We start from the raw sequence: 17,220 nt of genomic DNA on the forward strand, positions 1-17,220 counted from the left end.
CCTCCTCTGCCTAGGCAAACATTAGAGAATGGCCCTGCACCTCCTCTGCCTAGGCAAACATTAGAGAACGGCCCTGCACCTCCTCTGCCTAGGCAGACATTAGAGAACGGCCCTGCTTCCAGGTCTGCAGTGTGCTCAGTAGCACACTTTCCTTATGGTCAAGGGACTAGACAGAACTAACATCCGTTCTCAGAGAAGTTTTAAGTACTGTTGTATACCAGTTTACTAGAATGTGAACAGTAGTTAATAGTATGCTTTTAATAATTTTTTACCAGGCACGGATGGGCAGAAGCCTTTGCGGGTATCAAAAGTTCCCACATCAAGTACATCTGTCCACATGCGTGAGTATTTCTAATAGTTAGGGGTTTTTTTCCCCCTTCAGAACCTATAACACAATTGTGATATCTTTGCTTTTCCAGAAAAATATTTGAATATAATTGCTTCCCTTTAAATAAAAGAATACTAGTAGCATTCCTTAAAGCTAAAATATTCTCTTGGTTAAACTGGGGGACTGCTTTTTTGAAATTTAAGATATTCTTCTAGAGTTAAGTGAACTTAAAGCCAGAACAGTTGTTTTAGATATGTAAGTCCCTGTGAAGTTCCAACCTTTATTAAATTGAAGACACTCGGTTTTCATTAAGTAGAGGCAGTGTGATATGCTGTTTAGATAGGGTTTAGTACCTGGCTCTGAAAATGTTTGCCGGTTCGGTGAGAAGCTAGCAAGTTTTGAGCAAACTCAGAAACTCAGCAGGCTTTGCTGATCTGAAGTGAAAGGTTCCCCAGCACAGCCGTGGAGGACGCTGGAGCACTGGAGCAGTGCCAGCGGGCGAGTGCTCATCCTCAGAGATGACAGCAGGACCACTGAGAAGAGCCTGCAAAGAGGACTGGAACCTGCGGCAGAGGGTCCAGCTTACCTCAGCAGGCTGCAGCCGAATGCTTTGGCTAGTGTTTCATGGCCAACCCAAACAAGAGACAAAATTCATGATTGTATTTGCCCCTAAACTGAATTGTTCTAGGCTGTTTCCTAATCTGGGGAAGTTTATGTTTTTATAGAATGTTGAATTGGTTTTGTTGTATGAACCAGGAGGACAGTGGCATCGGTAATTAAGAGTATATTCATGCTCCTCTCTCCTTTCCTCTTGTGCCAGGCTTTTTTTGATTAGTCAACCTATTTTTCATTCCAGACTTGAGTTGAACATAATGGACACCTGGGTAGAGCTTATATTTATTTATAGGTCTCTTTTTTTACTTATAGGTCTCTTAATCAAGCAGGCATATAACTAAGGCATAAGCAGAATGTAATCCAGGCATCTGGGAATTAATGGTACAGTAGCTAGGCAATCAAATGTTCTTACCAGACTTTCAGTTGTTTCTGTATTTCCAGTTGTCTCAGTTCGTAGAAATTACAGGTATAAAGTAAGGCCATTGAGACAAAAAGTACTTGTTATGAGCCAAGTTTAGTCCTTGGCAATAGCTGCTCTGTTTTCAGAAAGAAGTTGCTGGACAAAGGGAACAGAGCTGGGAAGGTAGAAGTGTGAACTGCAGTCCATGGTAAGGTCATAGTGTGAAACCTGGCTGTTAGCCTGATGTGCTGTTTGTTTCTTTCCCACCTAGGCCTATTATGCCAGTCACATTAAATATGAATATGGCTATGCCTTCTTGGTAAGTGTTTACTTACTTTTTAATGACCTTGTAGCCTTTGCAGGACGGCTCTTATGTGCATCCCTTTTTTTCCCCCCAGCAGTTGCAGCTCATGATCTTGGTGTCCCTTGAGAGGATGGATTAGGCACTTTTTGTTTGTTTGTTTATTTGTTTGGGTTTTTGAGTTTTTTGGTTTTTTTAAGACAGGGTTTCTCTGTGTAGCCCTGGCTGTCCTGGAACTCACTCTGTAGACCAGGCTGGCCTCGAACTCAGAAATCCACCTGCCTCTGCCTCCCAAGTGCTGGGATTAAAGGCGTGTGCCACTACTGCCCGGCTGGACTAGGCACTTTGTGCCCTGCTCTGGGTAGCATGATGGGTACATGAGTTAGAACTTGGCACAGTCTGGCCTCTCCCCTCATGGACTCAGTCATTCAGGGGCAGGACCAAATAGAGGCAAAGAAGATACTCACAGGCATAGCATGTAACAATTAAAATGAAGTTGCTGGGCCAAAGAATTAGCATAATTTTTTTATTCTTCTATGTACTATATAGCCAACAGTGCCTTCTTTCTGTAAAAGATTTGTTTATTTATCTATATGAATACACTGTAGCTGTTTTCACAAACACCAAAAGAGGGCATTAGATCCCATTACAGATGGTTGTGAGCCACCATGTGGTTGCTTGGAATTGAACTCAGGACCTGTAAAAGAGCATTCTGCGCTCTTAACTGCTGAGCCATCTCTCCAGCCCCTGTGTATCCTTTTTTAAAGATATTTTTAAACTACAAGAGAACATTTAAGCTTAACCTTTATTCCAATATTCATACTTTATAACTGCGAATTAAGAGAAAGGTAGAAAAGCCTTTTTCTGGCAGTAATGAAGAGAAATCTATCCTACTATTTGGCATTTGTTGGGTTCACTTATCAAACATATGATTCATGAGATGCACATTGACTACACCACAGCCTCTTCATTCTGCCAACTCCTTGTCTTCCTGGCTGGCTGGTTGGATGTTAAGGTCATCGTCCTTGTCGCTCTCTCGGTGCCTCTGGATTTGTCAAACAGTAATATTTTGATCTTGACACTTTGATTTTCAGTCCAGTTCCTACCGTTTTTGTCCTTTGGGTACATTTACAACCTTGACTGGGTTGTTTTTCCTTTGCTTCTTCTCCAGGAATATTTTTCCTTCTCTCAGATTTTATTATGCAGTCATTTCTTTAGTGGTGTCAAGTGAAACTGTTCCAACTGTGACATCATTTAATTCAGCCCTGAAAGGAAGCATAGTAGTTGGGCTGGTTTTGCAATGTGTATTGTGAGACTTCACCACTATCTGCAGCCCACGTTTTCTTCTCCACTCTACTTTTCCTACTCGCTCTGTACTCTTCTGCTTGGCTGGTTTGTTTCTTTAATTCCTTGACAGCCTTATGAGTTCCTACTCCCCTTGATTTTGGGTTCTTTCAGCTATTCTATCTGACAAGATTTTCATCTGTGAACTAAAAGTTGTGTCCATTGTTGCTGGAGACCATCAAAGGATGGCTTCCATGACTTCTGATTTGAGGTGGCGCTATAATGAAAAGTTTTAGAGAATATGGATAGAGGTCATTATAAGTAGCTGTTGCTAGTACATGCAAGAATGATGTCATCCACATAAGTGTCCTGTTGGATTGACCTGAAGAGAAGGGAATGACTAAAATTTACTACAGACTTTTTAGCCTTGTTAGCTGAAGTCCTTACTTGAGTGTAAGATTGGATTAAGTACTTTCTATGTTGTTATGATGTTACAAGTGCGGGACACTGACTTTTTTTTTTTTTTTTTCAAGATCAGGACACTGACTTTTTAACATTGGAACCAGTGTCCACTTAGAGTAAAAGGAATGTCAGCTTCACATATTTCAGTTAATTGTAGCCAGTACATTTTAAATTGAGCCTCGTTTCTCCAGAGAATTCTGTTTGTAATTTCTCTATAAACTACCTTGATGTCAGTAAACATATGTGCTAGGTTTGGGCTTTTAGAATCAAATAATTCCTTTTCCTTAGCCTTGTTTTTTTGTTTTCTAAAATAATAATTTTGTTGATTAGTTGGGAATTTCACACTTGTGCTTGTATTCTAGGTTTGATATCATTGGACTCTCACCAGATTCCCAGGAGGATGAATCTGGAATTAAACAGGCATCAGAAACTGGTGAGTACCAAAAGCACTTATAAAGGCAAAAGTATTCATAAGTATTTTAGTAGGTTCAGTAATTAAATTTTGATTAATGCTTGATTAAATGTGACCTAGTTATGTGTTTTCAGAAGCTAATCCCTCTGTCCTTTTCCTTTCCTTCCTGCCTTTCCCTTCTTCCCTTTGCCATGCTGGGGACTAACCTAGGATCTCACAAATACTGTATAAGCATTCTACCATCAAGCCATATCCCCCAGCCCACTGTCTCTATTCTGATTACTCTCCTTTGCCACCACATCTACTGTTTCTCTATCCGTCTCTCACTTCCTCTCCCTCTCCTCCCTCTCTCTGGTTTTTCTTTGTAGCCTTGGCTGGCATGAAACTCACAATGTAGATCAGGCTGCCCTCGGAACTCAGAAGTCTACCTGACTCTGTCTCCTGAGTGCCAGGAGTAAAGGTGTGCGCCACCATCACTAGGCTGCACATACTTTCTTTATGCGCCACCACCACTAAGTCTATACACACTTTTGTTATCTATAGTCTGTGGTAGTCATCAAACTTACCTTGAGCTCTGTTGTGTAGAAACTTTGTATAGATTGATGTAAGCAAAGCTGAGCATGTTGGTTCCCATCTCTAATCTGAACTTGTGGGACACTGAGGCAAGAGAATAAGACATAGCCAACCCAGATTGCCCAGCAAACTCTGTCTCAAACAAAAATACAGACAATGGAGAAAATAGTACTTTGTTTAATAGTTGTATGTAGTCATTAAAGAGACTTGAAGTAATGAGGACATAAGACTGTAATAATATAAAGAAAACAATAAAGTGACTAATGGTTAATATTAGTAAAGTAGTGATAGTGCTGATTAGTCACGTAGCTAGCCACTTCATATAACCTGGCTCATTTAACACTCCTGTGAACTTAGTACTCCATTCTCCTTTATAAGCATTGTTTTGTGGGTGAGTGCACAGTAGCAGTCTTTTCTTTTATTTAGATGCATGTGGGAGTTAGAGCATCCTTGGTTTTTCATACAGTACAATGACCTGAAATGACTTAGAATATATGCTGACTTCTGTTTGTGGGCCACATTAGAAACCAACCCAGCTGAGAATTAGTAACCACAGAATCTTGGAGCTGTGTATATGAGCTGCTCCTTCTACTTTTATATTTATTTAAAGTTTTCCAAAATAGAGTAATATACTTTGCTTCTGTTATTATTTCCAATTTATAGTTATCTCAGTGTACTTAGAAAGTATATATGATACTTTTCTTGCATTTAGTAAAAGCCTTGATAGATCAAGAAGTGAAGAATGGCATTCCTTCTAACAGAATTATTTTGGGAGGATTTTCTCAGGTAAGTCAGATTGGCGTGTGCATACCATCAGCATGTTTATCAACAGGTATGTAAACTTCAGTTCCATTTCTTTGGAAGAGTCCCTTCTTTGGACCTATTACAGAATCTTAGCTAACCGGAATTACTCTCATTAACTGAATTAAGTTGGATTGGACTGGAAATAATTTCTGCCCCATATACTTTTATTTCTTCATTCATTCATTCATTATTGCCTTTCCTAGTTTCTTCTCACAGTTACCTTTGAGTGCCTTCAAAATTGATTCATTAAATAATTGATTGGAACCTAGAATGCACTTTGGAGTTTTTTGTTGTGTTGTTTTGTTGTTGTTTTGCTTTTGTGTTTTTGGTGTTGAGACTGGGTTTCACTGTGTAGTCCTGGCTATAATGTACTTTCTTAGAGTAACCACAGCACACTGCAGTTAAGCCTCTGTTAGTGAAAGAGGACTGTAAGAGAGCAGATGTTAAGTGCCTAGGTTTCTATGGTAGAGCTGAGGTATAAAAGTCTAGTTTCTCTCTCCAGTTTGATCTTTTCTCCATGTCCAGCTTCTCTGTGTTGACCTTATATCCCTTCTGGTTTGTTTTGTGGGGCTAGTGCTTGCTCTAGGTCCTAGCCCAAGCTGAACAAGAATCTCTGTAGCCACACTTTGAACTTAGATTTTTACTCACCAGTTTTCAGGTAGCCTGCTCTCAGAATGCTCTAGTTTCTAATCTTTTCAGTGAATTGCTATGAGAAATGTCAAAATTCTTGAATCAGTTGTGACAATAAAACTCAATAGAATGTAATAATATACAGTAATATGGTTAATATATTAAAAAGGTGTTGTTGATGGGGGCTGAAGAGATAGCTAGCAGTTAAGGGCACTTGCTCTTCCAGAGAACCCAGGTTCAAATCCCAGTACCTACATGACAGCTCACAACTGGCTGTAACTCCAGCTCCAGGGGATCTAACACCCTTTCACAGACATACATGTAGGCAAAACACCAATGCACAAAACATGAAAATAAATTGTTTTAAAAAAAATCTCAATTCCATAGTCCTGAGAGAAAACATCACTGCTGAGATCAGAAAGTCTCCCATATCCCCATGTGGTACATCACCTGGTCAGGGTGATGGCATCTGGATGGATTATAGTCCCCAACCCAGCATGTTGCAAGTTGTGGGGTGAATCCTAAAGTGTCTGGTACATATCATCTGTATTGTTTTAAATTCCTGTTTTTGGAAAAATAATTTAAAATCTTATTTTGAGTTTCTATCTAAGACTTTTCTGTCTAAGAGAGGAAAATGAAAACTATAAATTCAGACTATCCTTTAGCCATTCTGTATGTGAAAATCTGTTAGGTATGTTTTCTTGGAGGTAAAGGTCCATACATTCTGAATGTATATTTTCATTCTTTACCTGGTTTGATTTAACCTTGCTCATACAGTAGCTTTTCTTAAGGACATTGCTAATAAGACTTCTCTCCCATGCTTTTGGCAGAACTACTCTGGCTAACTCCCTGCTTCCATTACAGGGAGGCGCCTTATCTTTATACACTGCTCTCACCACGCAGCAGAAACTGGCTGGTGTCACTGCACTCAGTTGCTGGCTTCCACTTCGGGCTTCGTTTTCACAGGTAGTCTGCATGGTGTGCATAAATAAGATTACAGAGCTAGGAGTTAGCAGATGTTTAGGAGCAAGGCATTGTTTTTATTTTAATTAATGAGCTTTTTAGTTACTCTTTTTAGAAGTTTTAGGATTATAGAAAATTAAGTGAGAAATAGAGTTCTCATATTCCTTGTCTGCGCTCCACACACCACCTCCACACCACGGCGGTAACTTTCTTCAGTTGGTGAGCCTGCCCAGAGTCCATGGTTACGTCAGGCATCTTATTTTTAAGATATTTCTTTAGACCTTTGTGATGTATTACTACATTTGATATGTATGTCCTTTCTGTGATTTGTAGAATACAATAAGCTTATTATCCTGTCTTACATTTAATTATTGATACATTCTAAGATGCATATTAATATATACATTTTAATTTATATTTTAAATATTTACTGTAGTCATTTGACAGAGTTTTATTTGTCACTGCTGGGGATTACCCCAGAGCCGTGAACATTTTCAGTCTGGTACATCACTACTGTGTTCAAGTTGCCATTGCTTGCTCTTGAGAGGGAGTATAGACCAAGCTGACCTTAAATCTATGACCTCTAGCCCCAGCCGCCCAAGTGCTGGATTGACGGTGTACTAGTAAGTGCCACACCTAACCTAGCATTTAGTCTTTTTCCCATGTAGTAACTTTTCAGTGTGTTATACATAATAGATTGTTAACTCTCTTATTTAACTCAATTAAAGTCCAGGAGAGCTTTACCTATGTGCTAATAGTTATTGATTACCACTCATGTCAAAGTGCTGAACATAAAAGATGAATAAAAATGTAAATTGGCTTAAAGAAACTGATTCATTGGAAACATGTATTATAATACATGCAACATAATCATGTATGCTATAGAAGTTCAAATTAAAGATGTTGGGGAAACATAATGGTTGAGGGGTGAGTTTACTTGGCCAAGATATTTGACTGAATTGTGAGTAACAGCGTATGCACACATATCTATACTTTATAAGAGTCTGACACAGTGCTGTATGTACTTAATCCATAACATTGCTTTTGTCTTGTTTCACAGGGGCCTATCAATAGTGTCAATAGAGATATTTCTGTTCTCCAGTGCCATGGAGATTGTGACCCTTTAGTTCCCCTAATGTTCGGTTCTCTTACCGTTGAAAGACTAAAAGCATTGGTAAATCCAGCCAATGTAACCTTCAAAATCTATGAAGGCATGATGCACAGCTCATGTCAGCAGGTAGGTGTCTCTGGAAGCAGTGAGTAGAGCCACTATTTTAATTTCTTCCATGTTATATTTCCAAAATAGATAACACTTGGATATTGGTGATTTAAAGGAGTTAATGAATTCACAATAGAATCAAATTAACAAAAATTTAATATCTTACTCAATTAAATTTTAAAAATCTGATCACTTTTTATGAATGAGAATTGTACATAATCCAATGGCTATTTATTTATTTGTTTATTTTAAATTTTTTTGGGTTTTTGAGACAGAGTTTTCGAGACACGTTTTTCAATATAGCCTCAGCTGTCCTGGAATTCACTTTGTAGACAGCCTAGGTCTCCTCTACGTCCAGAATGCTGGGATTATAGGTGTGAGCCACCCAGTGGTTAAGAGCACTGACTGCTTTTCCAAAGGTCCTGAGTTCAATTTGCAGCAACCACATGGTGGCTCACAACTATCCATAACAAGATCCGACACCCTCTTCTGGAGTGTCTGAAGACAGCTACAGTGTCCTTACATATAATAAATAAATAAATCTTTTTTAAAAAAAAAGGGTGTGAGCTACCACACCTAGCCCTCCAAAAGACAATTTATAAATATCCCTTCTTATTTAGTAAAATTTAAGTTATAATGATTAAAGTTTAATAAAAGGAAATGTACGTAACCAAATAACTACTGACAGAATAGATTGGGGTGTGTATTATTGTATTTGTAGGATGTTTTCTTTTAGACTATCCTGAAAAAAAAACATGAAAAGAATGAAATATAATTTATCTTAGAAGGCACTGAGACCATGATGCGAGATAGCTAGAATATGAAGATAGGTTGTAGATAACGAGTATACAGGTAAAGGGACTAAGTGGCTGGCAGGAAAGACAAAATGTCCAGTTAGGGTGTAGCTCGCCTGGTAGCGTGGCTGCCTGATAGGGACAAAGGGCCCCATCCTTTGTACTTCCTATGACACTGTCTTACTTAGGGGTTTACTGCTGTGAACAGTCACCACGACCAAGGCAGCTCTTATAGTGATAACATTTAATTGGGGCTGGCTTTCAGGTTCAGAGGTTCAGTCTATCATCAACAAAGTGGGAGCATGGCAGCGTGGTGCAGTAGGAGAGTTCTACATCTTGTTCCTCACGGCAAACAGATTAGTTTCCAGGCAGCTAGGATGAGGGTCTTAAAGCACACACCCATAAGAATATACTTCCTCTAACAAGCCCACACCAACTCCAACAAGGCCACACCTCCTATGCCACACCCTGGGCCAAGCATATTCAAACCACCTCAGATGTATGCACAAATGATGGCACAGCTGTATTCTCAACACTTTAAAGGTGGAAGCAGGTCAGAAGTTCAAAATTATCCTGGCCAGTCTCAGGGGGCAGGAATGGGAGAGAAAAAAGGAGAGATTTCAGGATAGATCATAAAGGGAATAAGGGCTCTCTTATAGTAATGTGCATGGTGTGCTGAGGAAGGACATGTTCTCCAGGTAGCAGGAAGCTATTTTTTATTGAAGTAAGATGTGGTCTAGATTATGAACCAGGTGAGGGAGAATCTAGTAGTACATTTAGGTCAATTTTATGGATAGGACAGGAGGCATCAAAGGGGCTAAGGATTTATAGCTCACTTGGCTAGCAAATATGCCACTATAAAGTAGGTATAAGGAAGAGTTCGCTGTAACAAGGAGGAAGTGAGATTGAAGTTAATGAAAGGAAATGAGGACATAGACACAGTGTATACAGACCCCTTTTAAAAGTTTTGTTGAGGGGGAAGGATTGTGGAGAGGAGTAACTAGGAAGAGAGCAGTGAGCAGGATGTAAAATAAATAATAAGTAAAAAAAAAATTAAAAATAATTTCAAAGCATTTAACTTAAAAAGTTTTGTTGAGATAGGGTTACATACTGCTCCCCCTCTTGACATCTGATAATACTTATCTGATCCCTTTCTATCTCAACTCAAAATGTTTTCCTCTTTTAAGGTAGCACAATCTAGCTATGGTCCGAGATGACATATGATCTAAGATAATATATCCCCTGATCAAATATCTTTATCACTTTCCCAGCACTTAGGAGACTGTGACAGAAAGAACTTGATTTTAAGACCAGCTTGAACTGGTTTTAATTCTGGACCACCTTAGCAAAGACCCTATCTTAGAGAAGATAACAAATTTTAAATGGGGAGAACAATTGGGAGTATTTTTTTTTCTTTTTTAATGAAATGGGAAAAAGACATCTGTGAGTAGAAAGTGATAAAAATATTTGATCAGGGGATATATGATCTTAGATCATATGTCATCTGGGACCATACCTAGATTCTGCTACCTTAAAAGAGGAAAACATTTTGAGTTGAGATAGGATTAGGTAAGTATTATCAGATGTCAAGAGGGGGAGCAGAGTTCTTGGGAGCTTACTTGACATGCTTTTTGTCTTCATGATGAAGTAGAAGATATAGTTACTTAGATGAGAAAGATCTGGATGGATTTAGGGTACTTGTAATGGCCTAGAATAAAATTTGATTGATGGCTAATCTCTGGGGTATAGTCCTCTGTTTTATAACCACTAAGTAAGGTTACATCATTTGCTTTAGGCACAAAGGAAGTGAATAGTAATGTGATATACCCCAAAAGGCCAATGCACCTGATCCTACGGAGCCCTCCATCCCCACCCACTGTGAAAGGAACCGTTGAATACAGAAGAGTAGGGAGACTCAGTGACTGAAGATCCTGAGCATCTTGAGTACCATGCACACAAATGAGTGCTTATGCTAGCTTTTGAGGACTTTGGCTGAAAGAGCCAGAGTGGTTAGGACGAGATTGGACTATAACATGAAACTGTTAGGTAGGGCATCAGAGTGGTGTCAAGTAGATCACTTTCATATGGCACTTCTCAGTGATGCAAATACAAGGTTGGACGTTCACTGCATGGCTAGCTTTTTTGGCCAATGAAGGCCAGAGACTTAGGAAAGGAGGAAAATGGGAGTCTTCCAGAAGAAAGCTACTTTCATCTTCCCAAGGTCCACCTTACATACTTTATTTCAAATATGTAGGTCTATGTAATTCTTCTTGAAAGGCACATATACAAAAAGGATTAGCTATGTATTATTTCATTTTAATGAGGAAATGGGAAAACAAAGCTTTTTTTTGCTGATGTTCAGTTGTCAGTAAGTAGATATTATTAAAAACCATAGATTAAGTTCTTTTTATAGTTAGTATCATTCAGAACTTCTTGACTCCCTAGTGTTTTATTTATACATCAGAAAACACAGACTTTGCATGAACTAGACCATATGGGAACTTTTGTTTTGGTGTACAATAATAATCCTAAGAAATGCTAAGAAATTTCTATTGGTGCCTCATCCTTCTTACATCACCTTTTACTGTAATAGTAAAACATCTTCACTTGCATGGATTTTATTAGTGGCATTCTTGGAAATGTAATTTCTGACTTATATAGCTGTTTATTAAATCATTTTTTTCCAAACAGGAAATGATGGATGTCAAGCACTTCATTGATAAGCTCCTACCTCCAATTGATTGACGTCACTAGGAGGCCTTGAGTAGAAGTTCACCAGCATCACAGTAGTAGAGTATAAACCTTTCCCCATGACTGATCATACAACTTCTAATGTTTGCAGTGTTAAAATGTTTTGCAAATACATATCAATGATACAGACTAAATGATGTCACCCTCATGGGAAATATATGATCCTTTTAATTTCTATGCATATATTTGTATTATACAATTCAGAATATACTACTATTACAGTAGGTAAGTGAAGCAACTAGCTTCTTTGTCTCAAATTAATTCAGCAAAATAAGATAACACAAGCAGAGTTTTATTACATCATTTGAAAATTACTAGTATGCTCTCTGAAAATTTGTTCAGGTCTAAACAAGCTGTTAAGATGTAAGTGACTTCTTAATTCCGTGAGTTAGACTATAGTTTTATCCACAATTGTTCAGTCACCATGTAGTATCTGTATTTTTATGTTTGTTAGTCACATAGATGTGACTATAATACCTAAGAATCAGATAGTGTTACATTATCCCTAGTAATAGGGATAATGCTTTTAAGTGTCAAAAAGTAATACTGCTTTCTCAATTAATGGCCCTTCTGTTGGGAGACCAGGCTTTTTTTTTTTTTTTCCTTTCTATGTAATTTTTCTCCTCTCAAGAAAAAAAAAATAGGTTCTTTTTTGATTTTCCATAGAAAGCTAATATTGCCTCTCTGTCATAAAAAATCTATCACTATATATTATTTTGACATTTTGAAACACAGACATACAGTATTTCCAATCTAGGTAATGTGAATAGAAACAAACATTACTTAAGCTTACATATTTCAAATAACTGCACCTCAGTCCAACCTTAGACTGTAGAGTTCTCAGGGTCTCCAGTCCCGGTAATCATTCTGTAAAAACTTAAAGGGGAAATAATATCTTGGCATATTTACAAATACTTGTGACTAGTTTTAAAATATAATTTCTTAAACATCTTATAGCAGAGTTTAAGTTTACATTTTCTGTACATGTTATGCTTAAAACCAAATACTGTTCAAGATGAGCAATCAGACTTTTGTTTTATTTTTATCTTGGCAACATACCAATTTGAAATTTTCATCTTAAGTAAAGGAGCTTTTGATAATCAGTCTCCTGTGCAAAGATTAAAATAATAATTTGATTTTAAATCATCAACATGTTCAAAATATTGATGAAATTATTTAATATATATGGTTAACAAGGACTGGTTAGAACCCATATATATCTCCCATATTTATAACTGTTACTTCACAGTTGAATATGTTGCAGGAATTACGGTTATTTGTGAACTGTTGCTTTCCTTGCTGTTTCCAAACCAACCAAGAAGCAGCACCTTTGTAAACAGGTGCTCACTGATATGAAGATCATTTTGATGTGTCCTACATAGAATGTTAACAATGAAGCCGAATGTTTATGTTTGGATTTAAAACAATTTCAAACAATCATTTACAATTTTGCTTTACTTTGAAGAACATAAATTTACTTCAGTTATTCTATCTGTAAAGATTTATTTGGAATAAGAAATATTCCATTGAATTTGTGTGCTACAATGTGGGAAAATGTCATGTTTTTCACAGTTTCTATCAATGTGAAATAAAATTTAATTTTAGCTTTATCAATTGTTTTATATTGTACTGTTTCTTTCTTTTTTTTTTTTTAAATAGGATCTTACTGCATACCCTGCTGGCCTGGAACTTGCCTAAATTACCTCTTCTAAGTTGCTTTTGGTCATGGTGATATATCACAGCAACAGAAAAGGAACTAATGCTGGCCCACAACTCACAGATTCACCTGCCTTTGCCTCCCAAGTGCTGATATTATAGATATGTGTTTCCATGGCCTGATGTTTTTTTCAAGTTTTGTGTTTTTTTTTTTGAGGCAAAGCCAGCCCAGTCTTGCCTTGAAAGTCTCAATCCTCTTGTGTCTGCCTCCCTAGTCCTGAAATAATAGTTGTATACCAGCACACCCAGTGTCAAGTAGGGGTCTATTCTTTTGTGTTAAAAAGTGTTTCTGTTTCTGGGTTGTTTTTTTGTTGTTGTTTTTCAAGACAGAGTTTCTCTGTGTAGCCCTGGCTGTCCTGGAACTCACTCTGTAGACCAGGCTGGCCTCGAATTCAGATATCCGCCTCCTCTGCCTCCCAAGTGCTGGGATTAAAGGCGTGCACCACCACTGCCCAGCCTGTTTCTGGTTTTGAATTCTTGAAGTTGACAGCTTACCTTTTTGTAATTCTACCTGTTTGGTTTTGATATAGTCCTAATGGTAGGAAAGTTTGTGATGGTTTGTGATAGGCTCTATCCCTAGTTGGTGGTGATGTTTGAAGGTTCTGTGGAGGGCAGACTAGCTAGAAGAAGCACATCACTGGTAAGGCCATGAGAGTTTATAGCCTTGTTCCACTCCCGGTTTGCTTTCTCTGCTTCAAGCTTGTAGTTGAGTTGTGATCTCTCAGCTTCAGCTCCTGCCATCAAGCCCACTGATTGTTGCAATGCTTTCTCACCAAGATGGGCTCTTTTGTTGTTGTTGTTTGAGACAGGGTCTCTCTACATAGTTTGCCTGTCCTGGAACTCACGACATAGACCAGGCTAGCCTCAAACTCAGATTAACCTACCTCTGCCTCCCCAAGTGCTAGGATTACAGATGTGTGCTACTATGCTTTGATAGACTCTTAACCCTCTAGAATAGTAAGCCAAAATAAGCTTTTTTTTTTTTCTATAAATTGATTTTGGTTACTGTTGTATCACAGCAACAAAAAAAGCAACCAATGCAGAAATGTGTAACAAAAATACTGTAATTTCTAACATCCACTCTTGCAGATTTACCCTGCATAGCAGCACCACAACTCCTGTGGTTTTTATTTTTGAGTCAAGGTAAGTTATTGTAATATACTTCTGGCTGTCCTGGAACTCACAGTAGTCCTCCTGTCTCAGCTTCCACAGTACTTACAGGAGTGGGCCAGCATACCCAGCTTCTGTTCTGTTTTTAATTCTTTGCTTTTGCAGTACTGAAGGTCAAACCCAGGTTCTTATGCATGCACTAAGCAAACAGTCTGTTGAATAATAACCCTAACTTCAGGTGTTGATACTTATTTCATCTGCCTTATTTTTGAAAAAAAAAAAAATCCATTTTGCCAGCTTTTGCAGTAGGTCTTAAGTTACTTTTTGGAAATAAATGTATACGACCTTGCCATAGTCCTAATAAAAACATTTCAGTTTTGTAGAAGTTTTGTAAAAACTGAAAAAAGGAAGAAGAACGGAGATAAGTTGTTCCTGGACTAGAATTCTTGGCATTCAGATTAATTTGCCTAATTCCACGATCTTTATCTTACTCTGTATCCCATAGGATAATGTTTTAAACAAAAGTACATTTCATATACTACAAAACCCTTTAAAATGCTGAGTCAGATGATGATGCAAATCATTGCACCATGCAGAAATTGTGACCTCCAGAGCCTTAGAGAGTTAATGAAACAACTCATGTGGCACATTTAACTTTGGGCTCAGATGAGGAAAGATGTAGAAATATCTACCACTACAAAACTATGATTCTCTAGAGGTTTCACACAAGGTGAACTAGAAAAATGACCTAACTTTCAACAAAAAAAATAAAGGACATTTGTCTCTTTGGGCCTGTACACTGAATTATAAAAGGGGAGAAATTGTCCTTCTGAAATTCTTTAACCAGAAATTTGTTTTCATATGCATGTTGGTTTTAAATTTATAATATGTATTATAAGTCTAACATAGTATATATGTAATATAAATATTGTATATATAGATTGGCAATGCATAAACTTATAAATTAAAAACAAGTTTGTCCCTGGGTCAGCTCTGCCACTCGGGCATATGGAAGAGAAACATTTAAGAATGCTCTGTGGAGAGTTCCATATGTTTAATCCTGTTAGAAGTGAGTGCCCTCAAATCATACAGAACTTGCTATGAAGGAGTGCCTATGATAAGAGAGTAGATGGTTATCAGATAGCCAAGAACTGAAGAAATAGAGTCTGGGGATAGTATGAGACTATTAAAGACAACAGGGAGAAACAGCATCAAAATGCAGATTTGGGGCAGTGCAGTACTCCATAGCTTTTTCTACTTAATGTAGTTCAGAATCCCCCAGCCTGGGGAGTAGGACTGGGGTTTTGCCCAGAGGCTAGTCTGCTTGGTTATTCAAATTTCTTTCAGGTTAACTATCACAAGAGCAGAAACAATGCATCATGTTTGGAGGGAGGACTTTTGTGGCATGCTCAGGATTAGCCATTAGGGTGAAAACCCTATGTTGCAATCACAATGGCTTTATAAGAGGTGGAAAATAGTCACATGTTTCCCTTGTCTCTTGATATACAATGTCCTGCACCATTTTGGTAATCCCAACAAAGGAAGGTGTCACCACATGGACCTCTGCCATTTTAATGTTATCCTGTATTTTATTGTCAAAAAAAAATTGATTAGCAGAAATTGGGAGGTTTTGCATAGTAAATATCTTCATTCGCCCCACATCACTGCACAAGTTTAGTACAATTCCTAAACAGTCCCAATGAGTTGTTATACACAGGTATTTGGAAGTTTATGTGGAAAGACAAGAGAACTTAGACTGGCTGAAATGCTGTGAAAGTAAAAGTGTGGCATCTGAGAAATTATTAAATAGGGGCTGGAGAGATAGCTCAGCGGTTAAGAACACTGGCTGGTATTCAATTCCCAGCAACCACATGGTGGCTCACAACCATCTGTAATTGGATCTAATGCCCTCTTCTGGTGTCTGACAGTGGACTGGACAGTGTACTCATATATACTTAAAATAAATCTCTTAAAAAACAGAAATTATTAAATAGTGCCAGAAATTCATACTGACAGAGATAAGCATTGGGATAAACGGGACAAAATAATGCTGACAGTCTTACAAAAAAAGCATAGAGGGATGAGCAAATGGGTAATCATTGACAGAGCATTCTCTCTAAACCTTAACCTTGGACAAAAGTTTAAAACTTGGCTTTTCAACAAACCTATCCAGGAAAAAAAAAAAGCAAGTATGGGTGTGGTGGCACACATTTAACCCAGAAAGGTGGATGGTTTTCTGTGAGTTCAAGACTAGGTAGGCTAGAGCTAGTAAGACCCTGTCTCCAAAAACAAATGTTTGCAGCCTATTGATAACTAGTCATATAAATTATGTAAATGGCTCTTTAAACATTAAAAAAAATCTACTTTTTAAAAACATTTTACTGAGCTGTATAAATGTTTAAGAAAATGTTTTGAACCTGGCGCTAAACCATTAGTAGACGACCTGCTTCTGGGTCGGGGTTTCGTCCATAGCAGAGCAGCTCCCTCGCTGCGATCTATTGAAAGTCAGCCCTCAACACAAGGGTTTGTAAAAACAAAAACAAACAAACAAAAAATGTTTTGATAGTACAAACCATAAAGGAATTGTAAGTTAGAACCACAGTAAGACTGGCATACCTATTAGATCATCTAAAATAAAATGATAATAATGGACTCTGAGCCTTGGAGTCTGGTGTGACTGCCTGACCTTGCTGAGATTGGACCTTCTGAGACCAGTGTCCAAAGCAGCATCCTGCATACCCGAAAGCTATGATGAGTTTCAAGGACCCACCAACACTCCAGCAGCTGTCGAGAAGCCTGCTGAAAGATGAAGCCTTGACCATCTCTGCTCTGCAGGGCCTGCCCATGCAGCTCTTCCC

At 38.1% G+C, this 17,220-nt stretch overlaps 1 protein-coding gene and 1 long non-coding RNA gene across 3 annotated transcripts in view; one reads left to right on the plus strand and one right to left on the minus strand.

Annotated features, from left to right (window-relative positions):
- Lypla1 (lysophospholipase 1) overlaps window positions 1–11,715 on the plus strand; it is a 26,449-nt gene extending 14,734 nt beyond the window's left edge. Inside the window, exons 3-9 of one of the 2 annotated variants that reach the window (XM_031366750.1) lie at window positions 276–341; window positions 1,615–1,662; window positions 3,753–3,823; window positions 5,088–5,161; window positions 6,674–6,775; window positions 7,833–8,009; window positions 11,477–11,715. In XM_031366750.1, coding sequence (XP_031222610.1) covers window positions 276–341; window positions 1,615–1,662; window positions 3,753–3,823; window positions 5,088–5,161; window positions 6,674–6,775; window positions 7,833–8,009; window positions 11,477–11,530 — 592 coding nt within the window. In that variant the 3' untranslated portion in view covers window positions 11,531–11,715. The remainder of the gene's footprint in view (window positions 1–275; window positions 342–1,614; window positions 1,663–3,752; window positions 3,824–5,087; window positions 5,162–6,673; window positions 6,776–7,832; window positions 8,010–11,476) is intronic. The other variant, XM_031366751.1, reaches the window with a different exon arrangement.
- LOC116088134 lies at window positions 2,350–6,083 on the minus strand. The gene is made up of 3 exons (XR_004117786.1): window positions 5,828–6,083; window positions 4,369–4,507; window positions 2,350–2,909 (listed from the first exon to the last, which is right to left on the minus strand). It is a non-coding gene; the product is annotated as an uncharacterized LOC116088134 (long non-coding RNA).
- Window positions 11,716–17,220: the final 5,505 nt, after the last annotated feature.

The sequence above is a fragment of the Mastomys coucha genome, unplaced genomic scaffold, assembly GCF_008632895.1.
Source record: "Mastomys coucha isolate ucsf_1 unplaced genomic scaffold, UCSF_Mcou_1 pScaffold14, whole genome shotgun sequence".
Classification (NCBI taxonomy): Eukaryota; Metazoa; Chordata; class Mammalia; order Rodentia; family Muridae; genus Mastomys; species Mastomys coucha.